This window comes from Entelurus aequoreus, linkage group LG04 (genome assembly GCF_033978785.1).
Source record: "Entelurus aequoreus isolate RoL-2023_Sb linkage group LG04, RoL_Eaeq_v1.1, whole genome shotgun sequence".
In the NCBI taxonomy this organism is placed as follows: domain Eukaryota; kingdom Metazoa; phylum Chordata; class Actinopteri; order Syngnathiformes; family Syngnathidae; genus Entelurus; species Entelurus aequoreus.
The window spans coordinates 34,935,234-34,954,479 of record NC_084734.1 but is presented as its reverse complement, the minus strand read 5'-3'; the positions used below and the strand labels follow the sequence as shown (position 1 = coordinate 34,954,479).

At 41.3% G+C, this 19,246-nt stretch overlaps 2 protein-coding genes across 4 annotated transcripts in view; both read left to right on the top strand.

The window, feature by feature from the left end:
* The window catches only part of sgk1 (serum/glucocorticoid regulated kinase 1), an 82,202-nt gene extending 72,841 nt beyond the window's left edge, over positions 1-9,361 (top strand). For all 3 annotated transcript variants that reach the window (XM_062044689.1, XM_062044691.1, XM_062044690.1), the window contains 7 exons: positions 3,849-4,037; positions 4,114-4,245; positions 6,306-6,542; positions 6,619-6,714; positions 6,788-6,943; positions 7,023-7,112; positions 8,593-9,361. In XM_062044689.1, the coding sequence (XP_061900673.1) occupies positions 3,849-4,037; positions 4,114-4,245; positions 6,306-6,542; positions 6,619-6,714; positions 6,788-6,943; positions 7,023-7,112; positions 8,593-8,760 (1,068 nt within the window). In that variant the 3' untranslated portion in view covers positions 8,761-9,361. The remainder of the gene's footprint in view (positions 1-3,848; positions 4,038-4,113; positions 4,246-6,305; positions 6,543-6,618; positions 6,715-6,787; positions 6,944-7,022; positions 7,113-8,592) is intronic.
* Positions 9,362-11,363: 2,002 nt separating this feature from the next.
* slc2a12 (solute carrier family 2 member 12) lies at positions 11,364-19,041 on the top strand. The gene is made up of 6 exons (XM_062043527.1): positions 11,364-11,558; positions 12,320-12,435; positions 16,794-18,053; positions 18,194-18,316; positions 18,418-18,550; positions 18,620-19,041. The coding sequence occupies exons 2-6, from the start codon at positions 12,342-12,344 to the stop codon at positions 18,744-18,746; spliced, it is 1,737 nt and encodes a 578-aa protein (XP_061899511.1). The 5' UTR covers positions 11,364-11,558; positions 12,320-12,341; the 3' UTR covers positions 18,747-19,041.
* The last annotated feature ends 205 nt before the right edge of the window (positions 19,042-19,246 follow it).

The window sequence follows — 19,246 nt, the reverse complement described above, 5'->3', positions numbered from 1 at the left end:
TGACATGTAGCGTACACATGGACATCATGGTTTGTGAGTCTGCTTTCATTGTTGACATGTAGCGTACACATGGACATCATGGCTTGTGAGTCTGCTTTCATTGTTGACATGTAGCGTACACATGGACATCATGGTTTGTGAGTCTGCTTTCATTGTTGACATGTAGCATACACATGGACATCATGGTTTGTGAGTCTGCTTTCATTGTTGACATGTAGCGTACACATGGACATCATGGCTTGTGAGTCTGCTTTCATTGTTGACATGTAGCACACACATGGACATCATGGTTTGTGAGTCTGCTTTCATTGTTGACATGTAGCACACACATGGACATCATGGTTTGTGAGTCTGCTTTCATTGTTGACATGTAGCGTACACATGGACATCATGGCTTGTGAGTCTGCTTTCATTGTTGACATGTAGCATACACATGGACATCATGGTTTGTGAGTCTGCTTTCATTGTTGACATGTAGCGTACACATGGACATCATGGTTTGTGAGTCTGCTTTCATTGTTGACATGTAGCGTACACATGGACATCATGGCTTGTGAGTCTGCTTTCATTGTTGACATGTAGCGTACACATGGACATCATGGTTTGTGAGTCTGCTTTCATTGTTGACATGTAGCATACACATGGACATCATGGTTTGTGAGTCTGCTTTCATTGTTGACATGTAGCGTACACATGGACATCATGGCTTGTGAGTCTGCTTTCATTGTTGACATGTAGCACACACATGGACATCATGGTTTGTGAGTCTGCTTTCATTGTTGACATGTAGCACACACATGGACATCATGGTTTGTGAGTCTGCTTTCATTGTTGACATGTAGCGTACACATGGACATCATGGCTTGTGAGTCTGCTTTCATTGTTGACATGTAGCATACACATGGACATCATGGTTTGTGAGTCTGCTTTCATTGTTGACATGTAGCGTACACATGGACATCATGGTTTGTGAGTCTGCTTTCATTGTTGACATGTAGCGTACACATGGACATCATGGTTTGTGAGTCTGCTTTCATTGTTGACATGTAGCGTACACATGGACATCATGGCTTGTGAGTCTGCTTTCATTGTTGACATGTAGCGTACACATGGACATCATGGTTTGTGAGTCTGCTTTCATTGTTGACATGTAGCGTACACATGGACATCATGGTTTGTGAGTCTGCTTTCATTGTTGACATGTAGCGTACACATGGACATCATGGTTTGTGAGTCTGCTTTCATTGTTGACATGTAGCGTACACATGGACATCATGGTTTGTGAGTCTGCTTTCATTGTTGACATGTAGCGTACACATGGACATCATGGCTTGTGAGTCTGCTTTCATTGTTGACATGTAGCGTACACATGGACATCATGGCTTGTGAGTCTGCTTTCATTGTTGACATGTAGCGTACACATGGACATCATGGCTTGTGAGTCTGCTTTCATTGTTGACATGTAGCGTACACATGGACATCATGGTTTGTGAGTCTGCTTTCATTGTTGACATGTAGCGTACACATGGACATCATGGTTTGTGAGTCTGCTTTCATTGTTGACATGTAGCGTACACATGGACATCATGGTTTGTGAGTCTGCTTTCATTGTTGACATGTAGCGTACACATGGACATCATGGTTTGCACAAAGTCAACAGTTAGAGTATTTAGGGCATGTGTCAAACTCAAGGCCCCGGGGCCAGATTTGGCCCGCGACATCATTTTATCTGGCCCGCAAACACCTGGAAATACGTGTTAATAAAGTATTTAATATTTTCTCACTAAATGTAGATTTTTTTCATTTTGACAGAAAAAATATATGTACTGCTTGAAATTGCATACCTTTTTTAAACTTTAATAGTATGCAATATTGCAACATTTATTAACAGTATATTATCATACTGTCCAAACATTTTTTTGTGTAAATAAAAATAAATATTTAAATATCTGCCTTACTTTATGATTTTACAGCAAACTACCCATCAAATTAATAGAAATGACATAACATTTTACAGTGTTCTTTGGAATAGAATATAGTTTTATTGTCATTAATACAGTGAACAGGTTCAAAGAACAACGAATTTGGAACAGATCCCTTAGGTGCATACACAATAATATAGTAATATAAACAGTAAAAAAAAAAAAAAAAGATATATATCTATATATATATATATATATGTATGTATATATCCACATACATGTATATATACACTACCGTTCAAAAGTTTGGGGTCACATGGAAATGTCCTTATTTTTTAAGGAAAAGCACTGTACTTTTCAATGAAGATAACTTTAAACTAGTCTTAACTTTAAAGAAATACACTCTATACATTGCTAATGTGGTAAATGACTATTCTAGCTGCAAATGTCTGGTTTTTGGTGCATAATCTACATAGGTGTATAGAGGCCCATTTCCAGCAACTATCACTCCAGTGTTCTAATGGTACAATGTGTTTGCTCATTGGCTCAGAAGGCTAATTGATGATTAGAAAACCCTTGTGCAATCATGTTCACACATCTGAAAACAGCTTAGCTCGTTACAGAAGCTACAAAACTGACCTTCCTTTGAGCAGATTGAGTTTCTGGAGCATCACATTTGTGGGGTCAATTAAACGCTCAAAATGGCCAGAAAAAGAGAACTTTCATCTGAAACTCGACAGTCTATTCTTGTTTTTAGAAATGAAGGCTATTCCACAAAATTGTTTGGGTGACCCCAAACATGATAAATGGGTTATACTTGTATAGCGCTTTTCTACCTTCAAGGTACTCAAAACGCTTTGACACTATTTCCACATTCACACACTGATGGCGGGAGCTGCCATGCAAGGCGCTAACCAGCAGCCATCAGGAGCAAGGGTGAAGTGTCTTGCCCAAGGACACGACGGACGTGACTAGGATGGTAGAAGGTGGGAATTGAACCCCAGTAACCAGCAACCCTCCGATTACTGGCACGGCCACTCTACCAACTTCGCCACGCCGCCCCTTATATATATATATGTATATGTATGTATGTATGAAAAAACAATTGTTGAACTGTATTTGTTCCACAGTTGCCTAAGGCATTTAGTTTAAGGGTTTGCACTGTTAGCTAAGACAAAAAAGTGGTTCTGCCGGTTTTTGCGTAATTCTAACCAGAAAAGGCAATAACATGACATCATGAAGAAAAAAGAAAGGATGTATCATTTAAAATGTTTTTACTTAATGAAAAATTATTTATTTTTGTATTTCTATTTTTAATGTAAAAATAATATATTAATTATGGCAAACTAATGAAGTACAAAACTTTAGTTTTTTAACAATCTATTCTAAATGTCAGATATTTACTTAAAAAATAGTGAAAGTAGTGCTTTTTGCACATAGGCTCCAATCTTTAATTTTCCTGAGGGAACTCTTCTGAAGGAATCAATAAAGTACTATCTATCTATCTTAATATATAAGCACAGTAAGAAAATTGATATTGATGGTATAGTAAAGTAAAGAGTTGCTAATATTTTGAGTTAACAATTGAATCGTACAAATCAGTGTCTGCAGTGTACTTTAATAAAGGTAAAGTTAAAGTCCCAACGATAGTCACACACACACTAGTTGTGGTGAAACTATCCTCTGCATATGACATGCTCACCCCCTGGGAGGTGAGAGGAGCAGTGAGCAGCAGTTGTGGCCGCGCTCGGGAATAATTTGGTGATTTAACCCCCAATTGCAACCCTTGATGTGAGTGCCAAGCAGGGAAGTAATGGGTCCCATTTTTATAGTCTTTGGTATGACTTAATGATTGTGAATGTGTACCTAATCAAATGTCCTTTAGTATTGTGAACTTCTCTAAATTCTGCCCCCTGGTTTCCACAGCCCAGCCCGACCCAGCAGATCAACTTGGGCCCGTCATCTAACCCCTCGGCCAAACCCTGCGACTTCCACTTCCTCAAGGTCATTGGCAAGGGCAGCTTCGGCAAGGTGCTGCTCGCTCGCCATCGCGCCGACGACCAGTTTTACGCCGTCAAGGTCCTGCAGAAGAAGGCCATCCTCAAGAAGAAGGAGGTATAAGCGAGCACTGATGTTTGTTTGAAATGACAAGTCTGGCCCCCCCTTCCTGACCTCTGACCTTTTGCCCCAGGAGAAGCACATCATGTCGGAGAGGAACGTGCTGCTGAAGAATGTCAAGCATCCTTTCTTGGTGGGGCTGCACTACTCCTTCCAGACGGCCGACAAGCTCTACTTCATTCTGGACTATATCAACGGAGGCGAGGTGAGTCCAGGAGAAACACTACATCCGACCTCTGTAGGGGAAGGTCAGGAAGTGGTGGGCGGGGTCAAAGAGCAGCAGAAGAGGCTCAGGTCCAAAATTAGCCATGCCGTCAGTGCGTGTCTAATCAAGTTAATTTCCTGCCATTGTTGGACGAGCAAAGATGACAGATGAACTTTATGAAGAAAACAATTAGTGATCTCTGGCGCCCCCTATAGGTCCCTTTTTAACATTACACTTTTTATAGACAGGCTAAAAGGGTCTGTGTGTTCCAAAAATAGATTATTGTATAGCACTCCTTTTTTTTTATATATATATCCTAACATTATAGCTGACAAAGTGGCTTAAATTTTTCTGTGGAAAAGGTTTGCCTTAAAATAGTAGAAACGATGATATATCATTGATACATGACACCATTTTACAACTCTCAAAACCAGTGAAGTTGGCACGTTGTGTAAATGGTAAATAAAAACAGAATCTGGACATGAGACGTCTGAGTAGATAATCCAACAAGTTGGGACACTTTAAAAGCCATTTAAAATATGGAACTGGCGAGAAAGACACAAAAATTGCCCCACCACACACACACACACACCGTTTCTTTAAGGAAAATGAGTCATTCTTCACCTAAATGGGAATATATGAACATCCTAGCTGTCAGCATCCTAATGACAGCAGACATTGTACAGTAAGTGGTGTTTTATTATGTTCGTTGACTCTCATAAAGTCTGCAGATAGCAGAAATAAGCAAACACTATGCGTTGTTGAAATGAATGCGCCGTGTATGCAAAAAAATTAGCAAAATGCGTAAATATTAAATATTATAAATGTGCCTGTTACTACCGGAAAACTACTGAACTGGAAAACTTTATTTCTTGCAAAATACAGCTCATTTGGAATTTGATCCTTGCAACATGTTTCAAAAAAGCTGGCACAAGTGGCAAAAAAGACTGAGAAAGTTGAGGAATGCTCATCAAACACGTATTTGGAACATCCCACAGGTGAACAGGTGCGTGCCATGATTGAGCATTTCATGGAAGCTGCTTTTATACCCAGTCATTGACAAACAAGGATGGGGCGAGGGTCACCACTTTGTGAACAAATATGTGAGCAAATTGTCGGAACAGTTTTTAAGAACAACATTTCTCAACTAGCTATTGCAAGGAATTTAGGGATTTCACCAGCTACGGTCCGTAATATCAAAAGGTTCAGAGAATCTGGAGAAGTCACTGCACGTACGCGATATTACGGACCTTCGATCCCTCAGGCGGTACTGCATCAAAAAGCGACATCAGTGTGTAAAGGATATCACTACATGGTCTCAGGAACACTTCAGAAAACCACTGTCAGTAACTACAGTTCGTCGCTACATCTGTAAGTGCAAGTTAAAACTCTACTATGCAAAGCGAAAGCCATTTATCAACAACACCCAGAAACGCAGCCGGCTTCGCTTGCTCATTTAAGATGGACTGATGCAAAGAGGAAAAGTGTTCTGACGAGTCCACATTAAAAGAAAATTGGAAACTGTGGACATCGTGTCCTCAGGAACAAAGAGGAAAATAACTATCCGGATTGTTCTAAGCTCAAAGTTGAAAAGCCAGCATCTGTGATGGTATGGGGGTGTATTAGTGCCCAAGGCATGGGTAACTTACACATCTGTGAAGGCACCATTAATGCACAATTAACGTGCCAACTTCACTGGTTTTGGGTTTTGTATTTTATGTAATCATTCATTCTATATTTTTCTTAAATGTACAAAAAACTAAATAGCTGCAACTAGGGGTGTCAAATTGAACAAGTTCATCACCAAAGAGTATTGCATGAGTGAACATGAGTGAGGTGGGCTCACGAGCCAATCTTCAAAATACACTTGGATTGGACTTTACCAAGTTCGAGTATGACATCTGACAATAAAATTGCATGTCTCAAAATATTGGGGTATTTTTTTTTAAAGTTAATAAAATATTTTCAAATTCAAAAGTGTGATTACTCCAATGAAAACAAACATTTGACAGCACGAGATGTAATATGTGAACAATTGTATTTTCTTGTTGGTCCTGCAGCTCTTCTACCACCTGCAGCGAGAGCGTTGCTTCCTGGAGCCCAGAGCGCGCTTCTACGCCGCCGAGATCGCCAGCGCGCTGGGCTACCTGCACTCCCTCAACATCGTCTACCGGGACCTGAAGCCCGAGAACATCCTGCTGGACTCGCAGGGTCACATCATCCTCACGGACTTCGGCCTGTGCAAGGAGAACATCGAGCCCAACGGCACCACGTCCACGTTCTGCGGCACGCCGGAGGTAAGACGAGACAAATGTCCTAGTAGTGCACTCTCGTTGTTGAGGTCAGTGGGTGAACTTGTTTGTTTTGTTGCAGTATTTAGCTCCCGAGGTCCTCCACAAGCAACCGTACGACCGTACGGTGGATTGGTGGTGTTTAGGAGCCGTTCTCTACGAGATGCTCTACGGCCTGGTGAGTTATGGTTTGAACTCACATACTGACAATGGAGTGACCGTTTCTTAACTGCTGGTCTTCCCCCCCGCAGCCTCCCTTCTACAGCCGCAACACGGCAGAGATGTACGACAACATCCTGAACAAACCTCTGCAGCTGAAGCCCAACATCTCCAACGCAGCCAGACACCTGCTGGAGGGTCTGCTGCAGAAGGACAGAACCAAGCGACTGGGCTGCACCAACGACTTTGTGAGCAACCACTTCCTGCTGCCCAAGCTGCTTTCTCGTCTTCAAGCTAGGCGTTGAAATCCGCGTTTTGTCTCCTCAGACTGAAATCAAGAACCACATTTTCTTCTCGCCCATCAACTGGGACGAGCTCAACGCCAAGAAGATCACACCTCCCTTCAACCCCAACGTGGTGAGAACTTAACAGAACATGTTAGCAACTGTCATTGCAATCAATGAGGCATATTGTTGACATCAATTATGGATATGGACCCCCCCCAAAAAAGATAGTTATCAGATACATAATATTCATATATACAATACAGGCCAAAATCATTCAATGTGTTTTCTTTATTTTCATGACTATTTACATTGTAGATTGTCACTGAAGGCATCAAAACTATGAATGAACACATGTGGAGTTATGTACTTAACAAAAAAAGGTGAAATAACTGAAAACATGTTTTATATTCTAGTTTCTTCAAAAATAGCCACCCTTTGCTCTCATACTGCTTTGCACACTCTTGGCATTCTCTCAATGAGCTTCAAGCACACCTGTGAAGTGAAAACCATTTCAGGTGACTACCTCTTGAAGCTCATCCAGAGAATGTGAGTATAAGTCGCTCCGGAGTATAAGTCGCACCGGCCAAAAATGCATAATAAAGAAGGAAAAAAACATATATAAGTCGCACTGGAGTATAAGTCGCAGTTTTGGGGTAAATTTGCTTGATAAAACCCAACACCAAGAATAGACATTTGAAAGGCAATTTAAAATACATAAAGAATAGTGAACAACAGGCTGAATAAGTGTACGTTATATGACGCATAAATAACCAACTGAGAACGTGCCTGGTATGTTAACGTAACATATTATGGTAAGAGTCATTCAAATAACTATCAAATCAAATCAACTTTATTTATACAGCACATTTAAAATTTACCACAGGGGTAGCCAAAGTGCTGTACAATGGGCAGGTTAAAAGATAATACGAGAACCGAGCAAACACAACACAAACAGAACACGATAAATAAATAAAACATAAAAACAGGTTCACAGCAGGTGTATTATGGGGCGCCATTGCAGGATGGATATCATTTAGTGTTAAAAGCCATGGAATAAAAGTATGTTTTTAAGAGAGATTTAAAAACAGGATGAGAGGAGGCTTGTCTAACACTAAGAGGTAGGTTGTTCCAGAGCTTGGGAGCAGCAGCAGCGAAAGCTCTGTCACCTCTAAGCTTCAGCCTTGTGTCTGGGACCGTCAGTAGCAGCTGATAACATATAGAACATGCTATACATTTACCAAACAATCTGTCACTCCTAAGCGCTAAATCCGATGAAATCTTATACGTCTAGTCTTATGTGAATGAGCTAAATAATATTATTTGATATTTTACGGTAATGTGTTAAAATTTCACACATAAGTCGCTCCTGAGTATAAGTCGCACCCCCGGCCAAACTATGAAAAAAAACTGCGACTTATAGTCCGAAAAATACGGTACATTGTACCTGCAAATAAAATCACTAGTTTTGTTTTTGTTTTTTTTTAACTAAAGACAAAAAGGCGTTTCCTGATAAACAAAGTAGTGCTTTAAGAAAAAAAACGTGATTTTATTTTGACTAAAGTGACATCATTGTGTTTGCTAATACATCAACTTGCCTTCCTTCCAACCAGACGGGCCCCAATGACCTGCGACACTTTGACCCCGAGTTCACAGACGAGCCGGTGCCCAGCTCCATCGGCTGCTCGCCCGACAGTGCCCTGGTGACGGCCAGCATCAAGGAGGCCGCAGAGGCCTTTGTAGGCTTCTCCTACGCCCCCTCCATGGACTCTTACCTATAGGACTACAACACCTGGACTCAGATGGATATTGTTTCTTAGTGTGTAAATATTCCAGCGTCTACACCCTGCTGTCCAAGGTGGAACTTATATTCCGTTACACGCACAAATACCGAACAAGTAGATCCCTTTCAGGCAGCGGCACGTGAAGTCACTAAGTACTCACATCTTCATCCTGGTCCCAACTTCATTTTGGTGCTTTCTGTTTTCATGAAAAGGGAGTCGACTCAATGTTACAGAGCGGACATTTTGGTTTGCCCTCCTCAAGGTGCCTTTTTGTTCTGCCATCCGCAGCCTCTGCGCCTCACGCCCCAACTTTTCAGACTGCAGGTGGGTGGAGCCGCCACCAGAGGACACTGTAGATCAGAGACTCTCCCTCAAGTGGAACATTCCATTTTAATATTGCTATTTGAATACTATTTAAGTTTGTATAGTTTGAGTCAAGTGTACTAGTTGTAATGTATATTGATGTAAAGACAACTACAAAAGTATACGTACTGTAGATATAGAAATTAATGTTTCAATGTACTGTAAATTGTAAAATTGTTTCAAGATTTATGTGAGCCTGGCTGGTTTGCAATAAAAGTTTAAACTTTCTACTACATTATCTTACAAGTGTAACACTTTTTGTCAAAATAATTACAATGTTACACTCGTTAATACAGATTATTCATGATCGGATGGTTTTGTTTTAAATACTTTTTAAAACAAACTGAATAATTTGCATGTCATCAAAAATAAAATACACCCGAAGAAAATACGTATGCGGGTGTTTTGAAAGCTAAAAATAATCCTGTACCTCTATACAGTATATATGTTTTAACCGAAATAATAGAATGTGATTGCATTATTTAGTTACAAGATGTGAACTTAAATGGCCTTTAAACTCTTCTTGTGTCACCAACCTTACACAACAGTCATTCCAGTGTGTGGATACAAATGATAAAATGGTAACCAATTAAATTGTTAACTGCACATTGGTTCTACTGTACATCACCAATTGGTGGACTTTGTAAACTGTAAAAGAATGTTGTACAATGTAAGGCTGGGACGGCGTGGCGAAGTTGGTAGAGTGGCCGTGTCAGCAATCGGAGTGTTGCTGGTTACTGGGGTTCAATCCCCACCTTCTACCATCCTAGTCACGTCCGTTGTGTCCTTGGGCAAGACACTTCACCCTTGCTCCTGATGGCTGCTGGTTAGCGCCTTGCATGGCAGCTCCCGCCATCGGTGTGTGTGTGAATGTGGAAATACTGTCAAAGCGCTTTGAGTACCTTGAAAGTAGAAAAGCGCTATACCAGTATAACCCATTTATCATTTATATATTCTATTTCCTCCCAAAATAATCCATGGCTTGACCAAATATGGAGCTAAACGTATATATTTTTACATGAATCTTCATTTTTCATAACACCACTTTTTCTGGAGTATTCCCAGCTAAAGGCCGCGGATTAACTTGATCTTTTTGAGGCATTTGGGGCTTATGCAAAGCAGAAACAAAAACTTGTTAGTAAAACTCCGGAGTCTGAACGATGCAAAAGTCCTCTAAAAATGCTATGAATTAAAACAATATTTTTTAACCTCAAACTACAATAGATGGATCGACTATTGGATGCATAGATACATTACATGTATTAATGCACTCATTCTCAAACTGTGATGTGTGTACCACTACTTATACACAGGTTCCATCCAGTGGAAAATATTCAAACACAGTGTGACTGTTCAAACTGTAAATCCATCGATTTTCTACCACTTGTCCCTCTATTCTTGTTAAATAAAACCTCTACCTTGTTTTTAAAGAATATTTAGGCCTACTACATACGTATGGTCATACTTGGAGAGCCAAGTGTTTTTTGAGGTGGTACCTGGTGGAAAAACGTTTGAGAAGCACTGTATTAATGTATTCATTAACATTTGTGCTCTGTATGCGTGCACACACAGACTTTATTAGTTATTAGTTATGACCTTTGGACTCCTGCTTTGGCACCTAATGAGCTTCCTGCAATAAAAAGCCAAAATGCATTGAATAAAACTGTCACTTATGTTCAACCACCTCCCACCTTATGCAACCACCTCCCAAGCAAACGAATGGGGCTCCGCGTCGAGCATGATAAGAAATGGTAAAACGACAAATGAACCTTGATGAATATTTGCTGACATGGCGGGTTGGAGCCATGCAGTTACATAAGATGCTAACAGTGGGGGTCCACTGGCAGAGATTAAAAAACATGACCCATGCATGTGTGCAAGAGTGGGGGTCTCCATCACAGTCACGCAGGTGTGAAGGGACATACTGGAGCACAGCAGGCCCAATTGGTTTGCATTGACTTGTTGATTCAGGTGTTTTCTTTGATGACATAATCGTCCCAACTCTCGGATATTTATCTTGGACAATGTCAGAAGGTTGAAAATGTACAAATAAAAACTGAAATAAAATGCGGTTCATTCATAAATGTCATACATTTGATAAGATGAGGCAACGTTGGGAAAAGCAGCTAAAGCGGGTCAGGGAATTTGGACCAATAGGAGCTGATGGAGGGCGGTGCTAAAGCGAACCGACGCTTCCTATTGGTGGAAGTGGGCGGAATTTAGGAGGTGAACGTGACCAAAACAAGTAGTCGGTGTGGTGAGACGCCAAAGAGGAACAGTTGGGGTTAAAAGGGTCTTAAAAGGAGGAAAAGTTGGGGGAGTACAACGAGTCTTAGGAGGAAGAATCCTTGTGGTTCGTTTTTGATTATACACCCACCCAAAAAACAACTTATGGAGCGCCAAAGTTGACTTTAAACAAAAGGTGCAAGCAGGTAGGGACGAACGTCTCTGCTCTTTTGTTGTTGTTTACACTTGGAAGGTAAAACATGTCCGAACAGCACTGTTGTGTAATATAGTGTGTCGGCCGACTTTAGTATTACTTTGTAAAACAAATGTTTGCTTTGCTACATATAGTTGTTCCCAGCTGAGAGCCCCGTCAAAGAGTTGCTACATAGTTGTAATTATTAGTCTTTTACACTACTAGTAGCTTCTTGTTTACATCCCGTTATACTAGAACACACTTCATGTGTCCTTACTGTCTATTTCAGTGCACTGGAAGGGTTTTGCTTTTAAGTACTAAAATATGATCTTAAAGTAAAAAGTACAAGTCTAAAAATCTTTTTCCTAGAGGAAAATGTAGTGTACAGGTACATATTTTAAAAAGTCTGCATACACTCCTACTTTTTTACAGTGATGCAAGAATGGAACAAAATGTTGCTTAAAAGCCAAAGAAGAAGGTAAATGCCTGCAAGTTTTGAGGGAATTCAGAGGCGTACTTTCCACAAAATGTCAGTTCTATTCTAATTCTAACGTGTTTGTTGAAAACATTGTGATTAATGCAGCAGATACAAATATGTTTCAAAAAACTACATCCTTACACTAACATACATAGACTTGACCTTTGTGGGTTTTATGGAATCAGAGTTACGAAAAAGCGACTTAAACAAATCCTTGATGCCTTTTTTTAAACGTTGAAAAGGCGCATTTATTACAAAATGACAGTACAAGAAAGTTGAAGTGTTGTATCCTATAGGCCTGCTGCCAGGTGGTCCGAGATGGACTCCAGTGAGACCAAGATGATGTCCTCGGACTCCCCAGGCGACCCCTACCATGATGACGCCCAGGGACAGAGGGGACCCCGAGGTCCAGGTACACTCAGAACTATCACAAACTCTTGATTATGGCAAAATTAGAAAGTTTTTATAGCACTAAGTACAGTGGTAATTAATCATAGTGGTTCCTCAGTTTTCGTTAGTAGTCCGTTCCAAAAGGTCTGAACAAACGTACATGAAAACTTAATTTTCGCATAAGATATAATGTGGAGCCAATTCCAGATACCCAAAACTATTAGCTCAACACATTTTCTAAAGATTAATAAGTAATTAATAAACAAAGTGAAATACATATAGTTGATTAGCATCCAACATCATTTACCTTTAACTTTTTTGGGAATTTTGCCTATCATTCACAATCAATATGATAGACATGACCGATGGATTTTAAAAAAAAAAAGCATTCTAAATATTAAATGAATGCAATCAAAAGTCTGCTTACAATGGAGCCTATGGGAGCCGTTAAATTATGCCTAAAGAGCCCCTAAAAACATCCAAACACCTCCATTAAGGTGTTATATAAATGATGTAAGTATATATGTTATGTAGTAACAGGCACATTTATAATATTTAATATTTATGCATTTTGCAAATTTTTTTGGATACACGGCGCATTCATTTCAACAACACATCATGTTTGCTTATTTCTGCTATCTGCAGACTTTATGAGAGTCAACGAACATAATAAAACACCACTTACTGTACAATGTCTGCTGTCATTAGGATGCTAACTGCTAGGATGTTCATATATTCCCATTTAGGTAACGAATGACTCATTTTCCTTAAAGAAGCGTTGTGGGGTGGGGGGGGGGGGATTTTTGTGTCTTTCTCACTAGTTCCATTTTCTAAATGGCTTTTAAAGTGTCCCAACTTGTTGGATTATCTACTCAGACGTCTAATGTCCAGGTGAGATGCATGATCTATGATATACAATAAACTTACAGGCAGCAAGGAAGCAGCAGACCACTCATTGATTTCAACATAGGTACACACAGGAATGATCATGGCGTTGCTATAAATAGTTTGTCAGCGTTAGGGCTTATAATAACAATATCACCAATACTTGGTTAATATTCAAGTCACAAAATATAAATGGAGTATTGTTGGCGCTTTCGGTATGGTTATTTATTGGATTTTATGGGGTAAATAATGCAGCTCCCATAGGCTCCGCAGTAAGCAGACTTTTATTTACGTTTATTTAATATTTAGAATGCATTTTTTAAAAATCCACCAGTCATCATGTCTTTCATAATGATTGTGAATGATAGGCAAACTCCAAAAAAAGTGCAGTTCCCCTTTAATGAAGATCTTTGTTAGCTAAAATGGCAATGAGTGGGGGGAGAGAGGGATACTTTTCTATTTTGCTACAAGTTTCTTGAATTCAATCAGCGTGTTTATCAAAGTGCTGGCGCTCGCAACTTTCTTTGGCAACATAGTGTATTCATTTGCAGTCGTATGTAAAAAAACAACAGACTAAATCACCAACACATGAGATTCTTTGAGTACTTAATCCTGCAGAATATGTAGGCAAACAGATTAATTTGTTATGTGCATTGTTTGTCTATACAATAACTGAGACACATACAGGGATGTAACGATTAACAGTAATAAGGGTAAACTGCACTAAAATTCCCAACAGTATCACCTTTTCAAATATTACAAAACTATGATTGATTTCCGGACTTTGATGAACTTACAGCACGTGATACTGCTCATTTCCTGGAGAAGCAGTTAGCGTGCTGATTGCTCGCTAGCAGATAATGTCACTACTTGCTAACTTAAAGGCCTACTAAAAGGATTTTTTTTTATTTAAACGGGAATAGCAGATCCATTCTATGTGTCATACTTGATCATTTCGCGATATTGCCACATTTTTGCTGAAAGGATTTAGTAGAGAAAATCGACGATAAAGTTAGCAACTTTTGCTCGCTGATAAAAAAAAAGCCTTGCCTGTACCGGAAGTAGCGTGACGTCACAGGAGCTAGGATTACTCACAATTCCCCATTGTTTACAATGGAGCGAGAGAGATTCGGACCGAGAAAGTGATGATTACCCCATTAATTTGAACGAGGATGAAAGATTCGTAGATGAGGAACGTTACAGTGAACGACTAGAGAGGCAGTGATGGACGTATCTTTTTTCGCTCTGACCGTAACTTAGGTACAAGCTGGCTCATTGGATTCCACACTCTCCTTTTTCTATTTTGGATCACGGATTTGTATTTTAAACAACCTCGGATACTACATCCTCTTGAAAATGAGAGTCGAGAACGCGAAATGGACATTCAGTGCCTTTTATCTCCACGACAATACATCGGCGAAATGCTTTAGCTACGAGCTAACGTGATAGCATCGTGCTTTAACTGCATATAGAAACAAAAAAAATAAACCCCTGACTGGAAGGATGGATAGAAAATCAACAATACTATTAAACCGTGGACATGTAAATACACGGTTAATGCTTTCCAGGCTGGCGAAGGTTAACAATGCTGTGCTAACGATGCCATTGAAGCTAACTTAGCAACCGGACCGCACAGAGCTATGCTAAAAACATTAGCTCTCCACCTACGCCAACCAGCCCTCATTTGCTCATCAACACCCGTGCTCACCTGCGTTCCAGCGATTGGCAGAAGGACGAAGGACTTCACCCGATGCGTTTGGCGGCCCGGAGACGTAGGAAGTCAAGGTGAGGTCGGCGGCTAGCGCGGCTAGCGCTCCAACAAAGTCCTCCTGGTTGTGTTGCTGTAGTCCGCTGCTAATACACCGATCCCACCTACAACTGTCTTCTTTGCAGCCTTCATTGTTCATTAAACAAATTGCAAAAGATGTCCAGAATACTGTGGAATTATGAAATGAAAACAGAGCTTTTTGTATAGGATTCTACGGAGTACCATAACTTCCATTATACTGACTTCGTCACGCGCATACGTCATCATACCGCGACGTTTCAGCCGGATATTTCCCGGGAAATTTTAAATGTCACTTTATAAGTTAACCCGGCCGTATTGGCATGTGTTGCAATGTTAAGATTTCATCATTGATATATAAACTATCAGACTGCGTGGTCGGTAGTAGTGGGTTTCAGTAGGCCTTTAATATGAGACATTTTCATCTTAATGCGTTACAAACTACATACCCCAATCTAAACTTGTATGAACACATTACTGTCTGAGCAACTAAGATATAATTCAACTGTGCACATGAAACCTACTACAAGCTACAATAAGTTTATTTAAAACTAAAAATGTATATAGCCTTTAATGCCTTGAAGGGCTGCACAAACCACAATGATACCACTAACCCAGAACTGGGCAAGACACTCGGGACAAACAGACCCAAAATAATTAATTGCTTTAAAACATTTGGTGTATGAGCATCAAATAAGTACTTTTTGAGCACATTCAACAATACAGTGATAATAATGATAATCATGATAATTTTGGTCAAGATAACCGTGATATAAAAATGTCACATTATTATATACCCAATAAACTGTGGCGACTTTTGGCAAAATCTTTCATTGAAAACTGAATCAAACAAAAAGAAAGTGGGGCATTCGAAAAGTAAAGTATGCTAGTAAAACGCTGTAGACATCAATGCTGACTCAGCAAATCTTCCTGCAGTCTTAAAATTGTATGCGTTTGTGTCCTCTTTAAATTATTGCTGAAATTCCACAATGACAGCACTTACATTGACAGCTGGCTTTAATAGTAAATTTTTGAAATTGCTCACCTATTAGCTATTTAGTCTATCAGCTAAGTCTCAGTTTGGATTGACATGGTCAGAAAGGTATTGATTTAATGTTTATTACTGTGGTTGCAGTTTACTGCCTTGCAAGTAATATAGGAAAAAAGTTAAAAACTGATTATTTTTAACATAATTACTTTGGATTGTTATTTGATGTATTAATCATTATATTGTGATGCAAACTAGCAACACAGTAATGAAGACATCTGTCTGATAGTGTCAGTCCTGATTAATCAACAGGAGTAAACAACCAGTAAATGGATTGTGACTAGCATGTTATCTCCAGTACACATGTGACACAAAGGTTAAATGTTTGGGAGGTTGAGTAAAAGTCCCAAATAGGATCCTGCAATGTATTTTGTCTACATGGTGCAAAGGATCCCTGTCAAACTGGTTTGAATTTGAGTCCCCATGAGGCCTAACAGAGTAAATGAAGGAAATATCAATAATACAAATGCAAGTAATGTGATAGTTTTCAAAGAGGTTCGTCATTACTTAACACCTAATAAGATTGTGGACCTCTGGCCTTAAATTCCTCTAAGTCAACACTTTTAAGAGTGTAGTAGATCAGGATGTACTGTTCTACAGCTAGATGGTACAGCCTGGGGGTGAGGACAAGGCTGGTACTTACAGTGTGTGTCCCTCGCAGGTTGCAGCTGGCTGGTGGTGGTGGCGGCGGTGGCGGCCTCCCTGTCCGGCCTGATGCTCGGCTACGAGATGGGCCTGACGTCAGGGGTTCTGCTGCAGCTGCGTGGCGTCCTGTTGCTGTCGTGTCGGGAACAAGAGCTGCTGGTCAGCTCCCAGCTGCTCGGCGCTCTGCTGATGTGCCTGGCAGGAGGTCCCATCCTGGACCGCTACGGCCGCCGCGCCTCTCTTATCCTGAGTGCTGTCCTGGTGGTCGGTGGTACGATACTGCTCATGGCAATCACCTCGCTGGTGGCACTGGTGCTAGGGCGTGTCATTGTGGGCATGGGCACGGCGCTGTCGGGAACAGGGGCGTGCCTGTACATCGCAGAGATCTCGCCGCGGGAGAGGCGGGGCCTGCTGGTGACCCTGTACGAGCTGATGCTGGTAGTGGGCGTCATGCTCGGCTTCGGCTGTAGCTACGCATTCGCCACGTTCACCAATGGCTGGATGTACACATTTGGACTTGTGATCCCTCCAGCGCTGCTCCAAATCAGCATTCTGGTGTTCTTGCCGCCCAGTCCGAGGTTCCTAGTAGGGCGGAGGCAGATGGAGCAGGCCAGGACGGTTCTGGCTCGCATGAGAGGCGGAATGAAGGAGCAGGTGGATGAAGAACTCAAAGACATCCAGGCAGGACTTAAGGAGGAGTCGGAGCACAGCTTCATGGAACTCTTCAGCTCCAAGTCCAACCTGCGATCCCGGCTGCTCACGGGGGCAATGCTCGTCTTCCTCCAGCAGGTCACCGGCCAGCCCAACATCCTGTCCTACGCCTCGCCACTGCTGCGTAGCGTTGGCTTCCACAGCGACGCCGCTGCCACTTTGGCATCCACTGGCTTTGGCGTGGTCAAGGTGGTGGCCACCATCCCGGCCGTGCTGCTGGTGGACCGCGTGGGACCTAAGAGCTTCTTGTGCGTGGGCGCCGTTGCCATGGGGATGTCACTCGCCACACTGGGCGGATTGACGCTGCATAGTCACACGCACTTGTCCAGCCTGTGTGTGAGCAACATGACGACCAACCACTCGCTCATGGCGTGGGATCCCAACAGAAGTGTGAACGGTGAAGTGTATCCCTCAATCCCCCCCCTCCAATGGGACAGCCGAGAGACGACAGATGATGCAAGAATGGGAGGTGGGCCAATGGAGGACAAGTCTTCCTCGCTTAAGTGGGCGTCGCTCGTCAGCTTGTTGGTGTTTGTAGCGGCCTTCTCCATCGGCCTTGGGCCAAGTAAGCAGCACATTAGCCAGATAAAGTTGTACTGCGCTAGGAGTGACAAAGTGCAGTTGTTATCTACAAACAAGTAGTCTTATATCATCAATGTAGCTGCTATCAAACACTGCAGACTAACATCGTATTGTTTCTTCCAGTGTCGTACGTAGTCCTCACCGAGATCTTCCCGATGGGCGTCAGAGGCCGAGCCGTGTCGGTGGTGTCGGCCGTCAACTGGGCCACCAACCTGCTTATCTCCATGACTTTCCTCACCATTACAGGTGTGTCCTCATAGTAAAACCGTACAAGCATACCTGGAAGCCTGCAGTGCTGATCGAAGCTGTGCTTAGGGTGAAAATCATTTTTGATGGTGTTCTTCCAGAGAAGATCGGTGTTCCCAACGTTATGTTTCTGTACGCCGCCATGAGCTTTGTCCTGGTGGTGTTTGTCATCCTGTGCGTGCCCGAGACTAAAGGACGTACACTGGAGGAGATATCAAAAGAACTGGCTAAAAAGTGAGTTGGACGCAGCTGATTTGTTTTCTAGTATCATGCTCTCATTGTTCTTCTCTTTGGCATTTACAGGAAGCATTTTGAGTTCAGTCTCTGCAATAAAATACAGCCTCAGGACATATGTATAACATCCATAACATCCAGAGAGACATTCCAAACATCTGGTGACACACATCCACTTCACAATAACTCTGAATAATATGCTGCATTGCAAAAATGAACAAAGACACTGTATACAGTAACAGTAAGAAAGTCCCTCGAAGCAAAAATGTGTAATAAAGAATAGCATGCACGAAGACAGACAGAACACATGAGTTTAAAAGTTGCCATCACAGTGGTACATTTTTGTACTTTGTTACAAGTTATTTCTTGATTTCAACAATATTTCTCACTTTCTTTTCAAAGGTCTGGCATTTTCAACTTTTTTGGGCCCCATAGTCGATTATTTTGCAGTCATTCTCAGTGATACTTGCCAACCTTGAGACCTCCAAATTCGGGAGATTTGGGGGGTGGGGGGTGGGGGGGGAGGAGTACATTTATAGCTAGAATTCACTGAAATTCAAGTATTTCTTATATATATATATACACTACCATTCAAAAGTTTGGGGTCACATTGAAATGTCCTTATTTTTGAAGGAAAAGCACTGTACTTTTCAATGAAGATAACTTTAAACTAGTCTTAACTTTAAAGAAATACAC

What these genes read in the sequence shown, in the direction of transcription:
- slc2a12 (XM_062043527.1), top strand. Translation starts at nt 12,342, where the DNA reads ATGGACTCCAGTGAGACCAAGATGATGTCCTCGGACTCCCCAGGCGAC. An exon ending in GACTTTCCTCACCATTACAG is followed by an intron (nt 18,317 to 18,417) that starts GTGTGTCCTCAT and finishes GTGTTCTTCCAG; the next exon opens with AGAAGATCGGTGTTCCCAAC. An exon ending in TCAAAAGAACTGGCTAAAAA is followed by an intron (nt 18,551 to 18,619) that starts GTGAGTTGGACG and finishes TGGCATTTACAG; the next exon opens with GAAGCATTTTGAGTTCAGTC.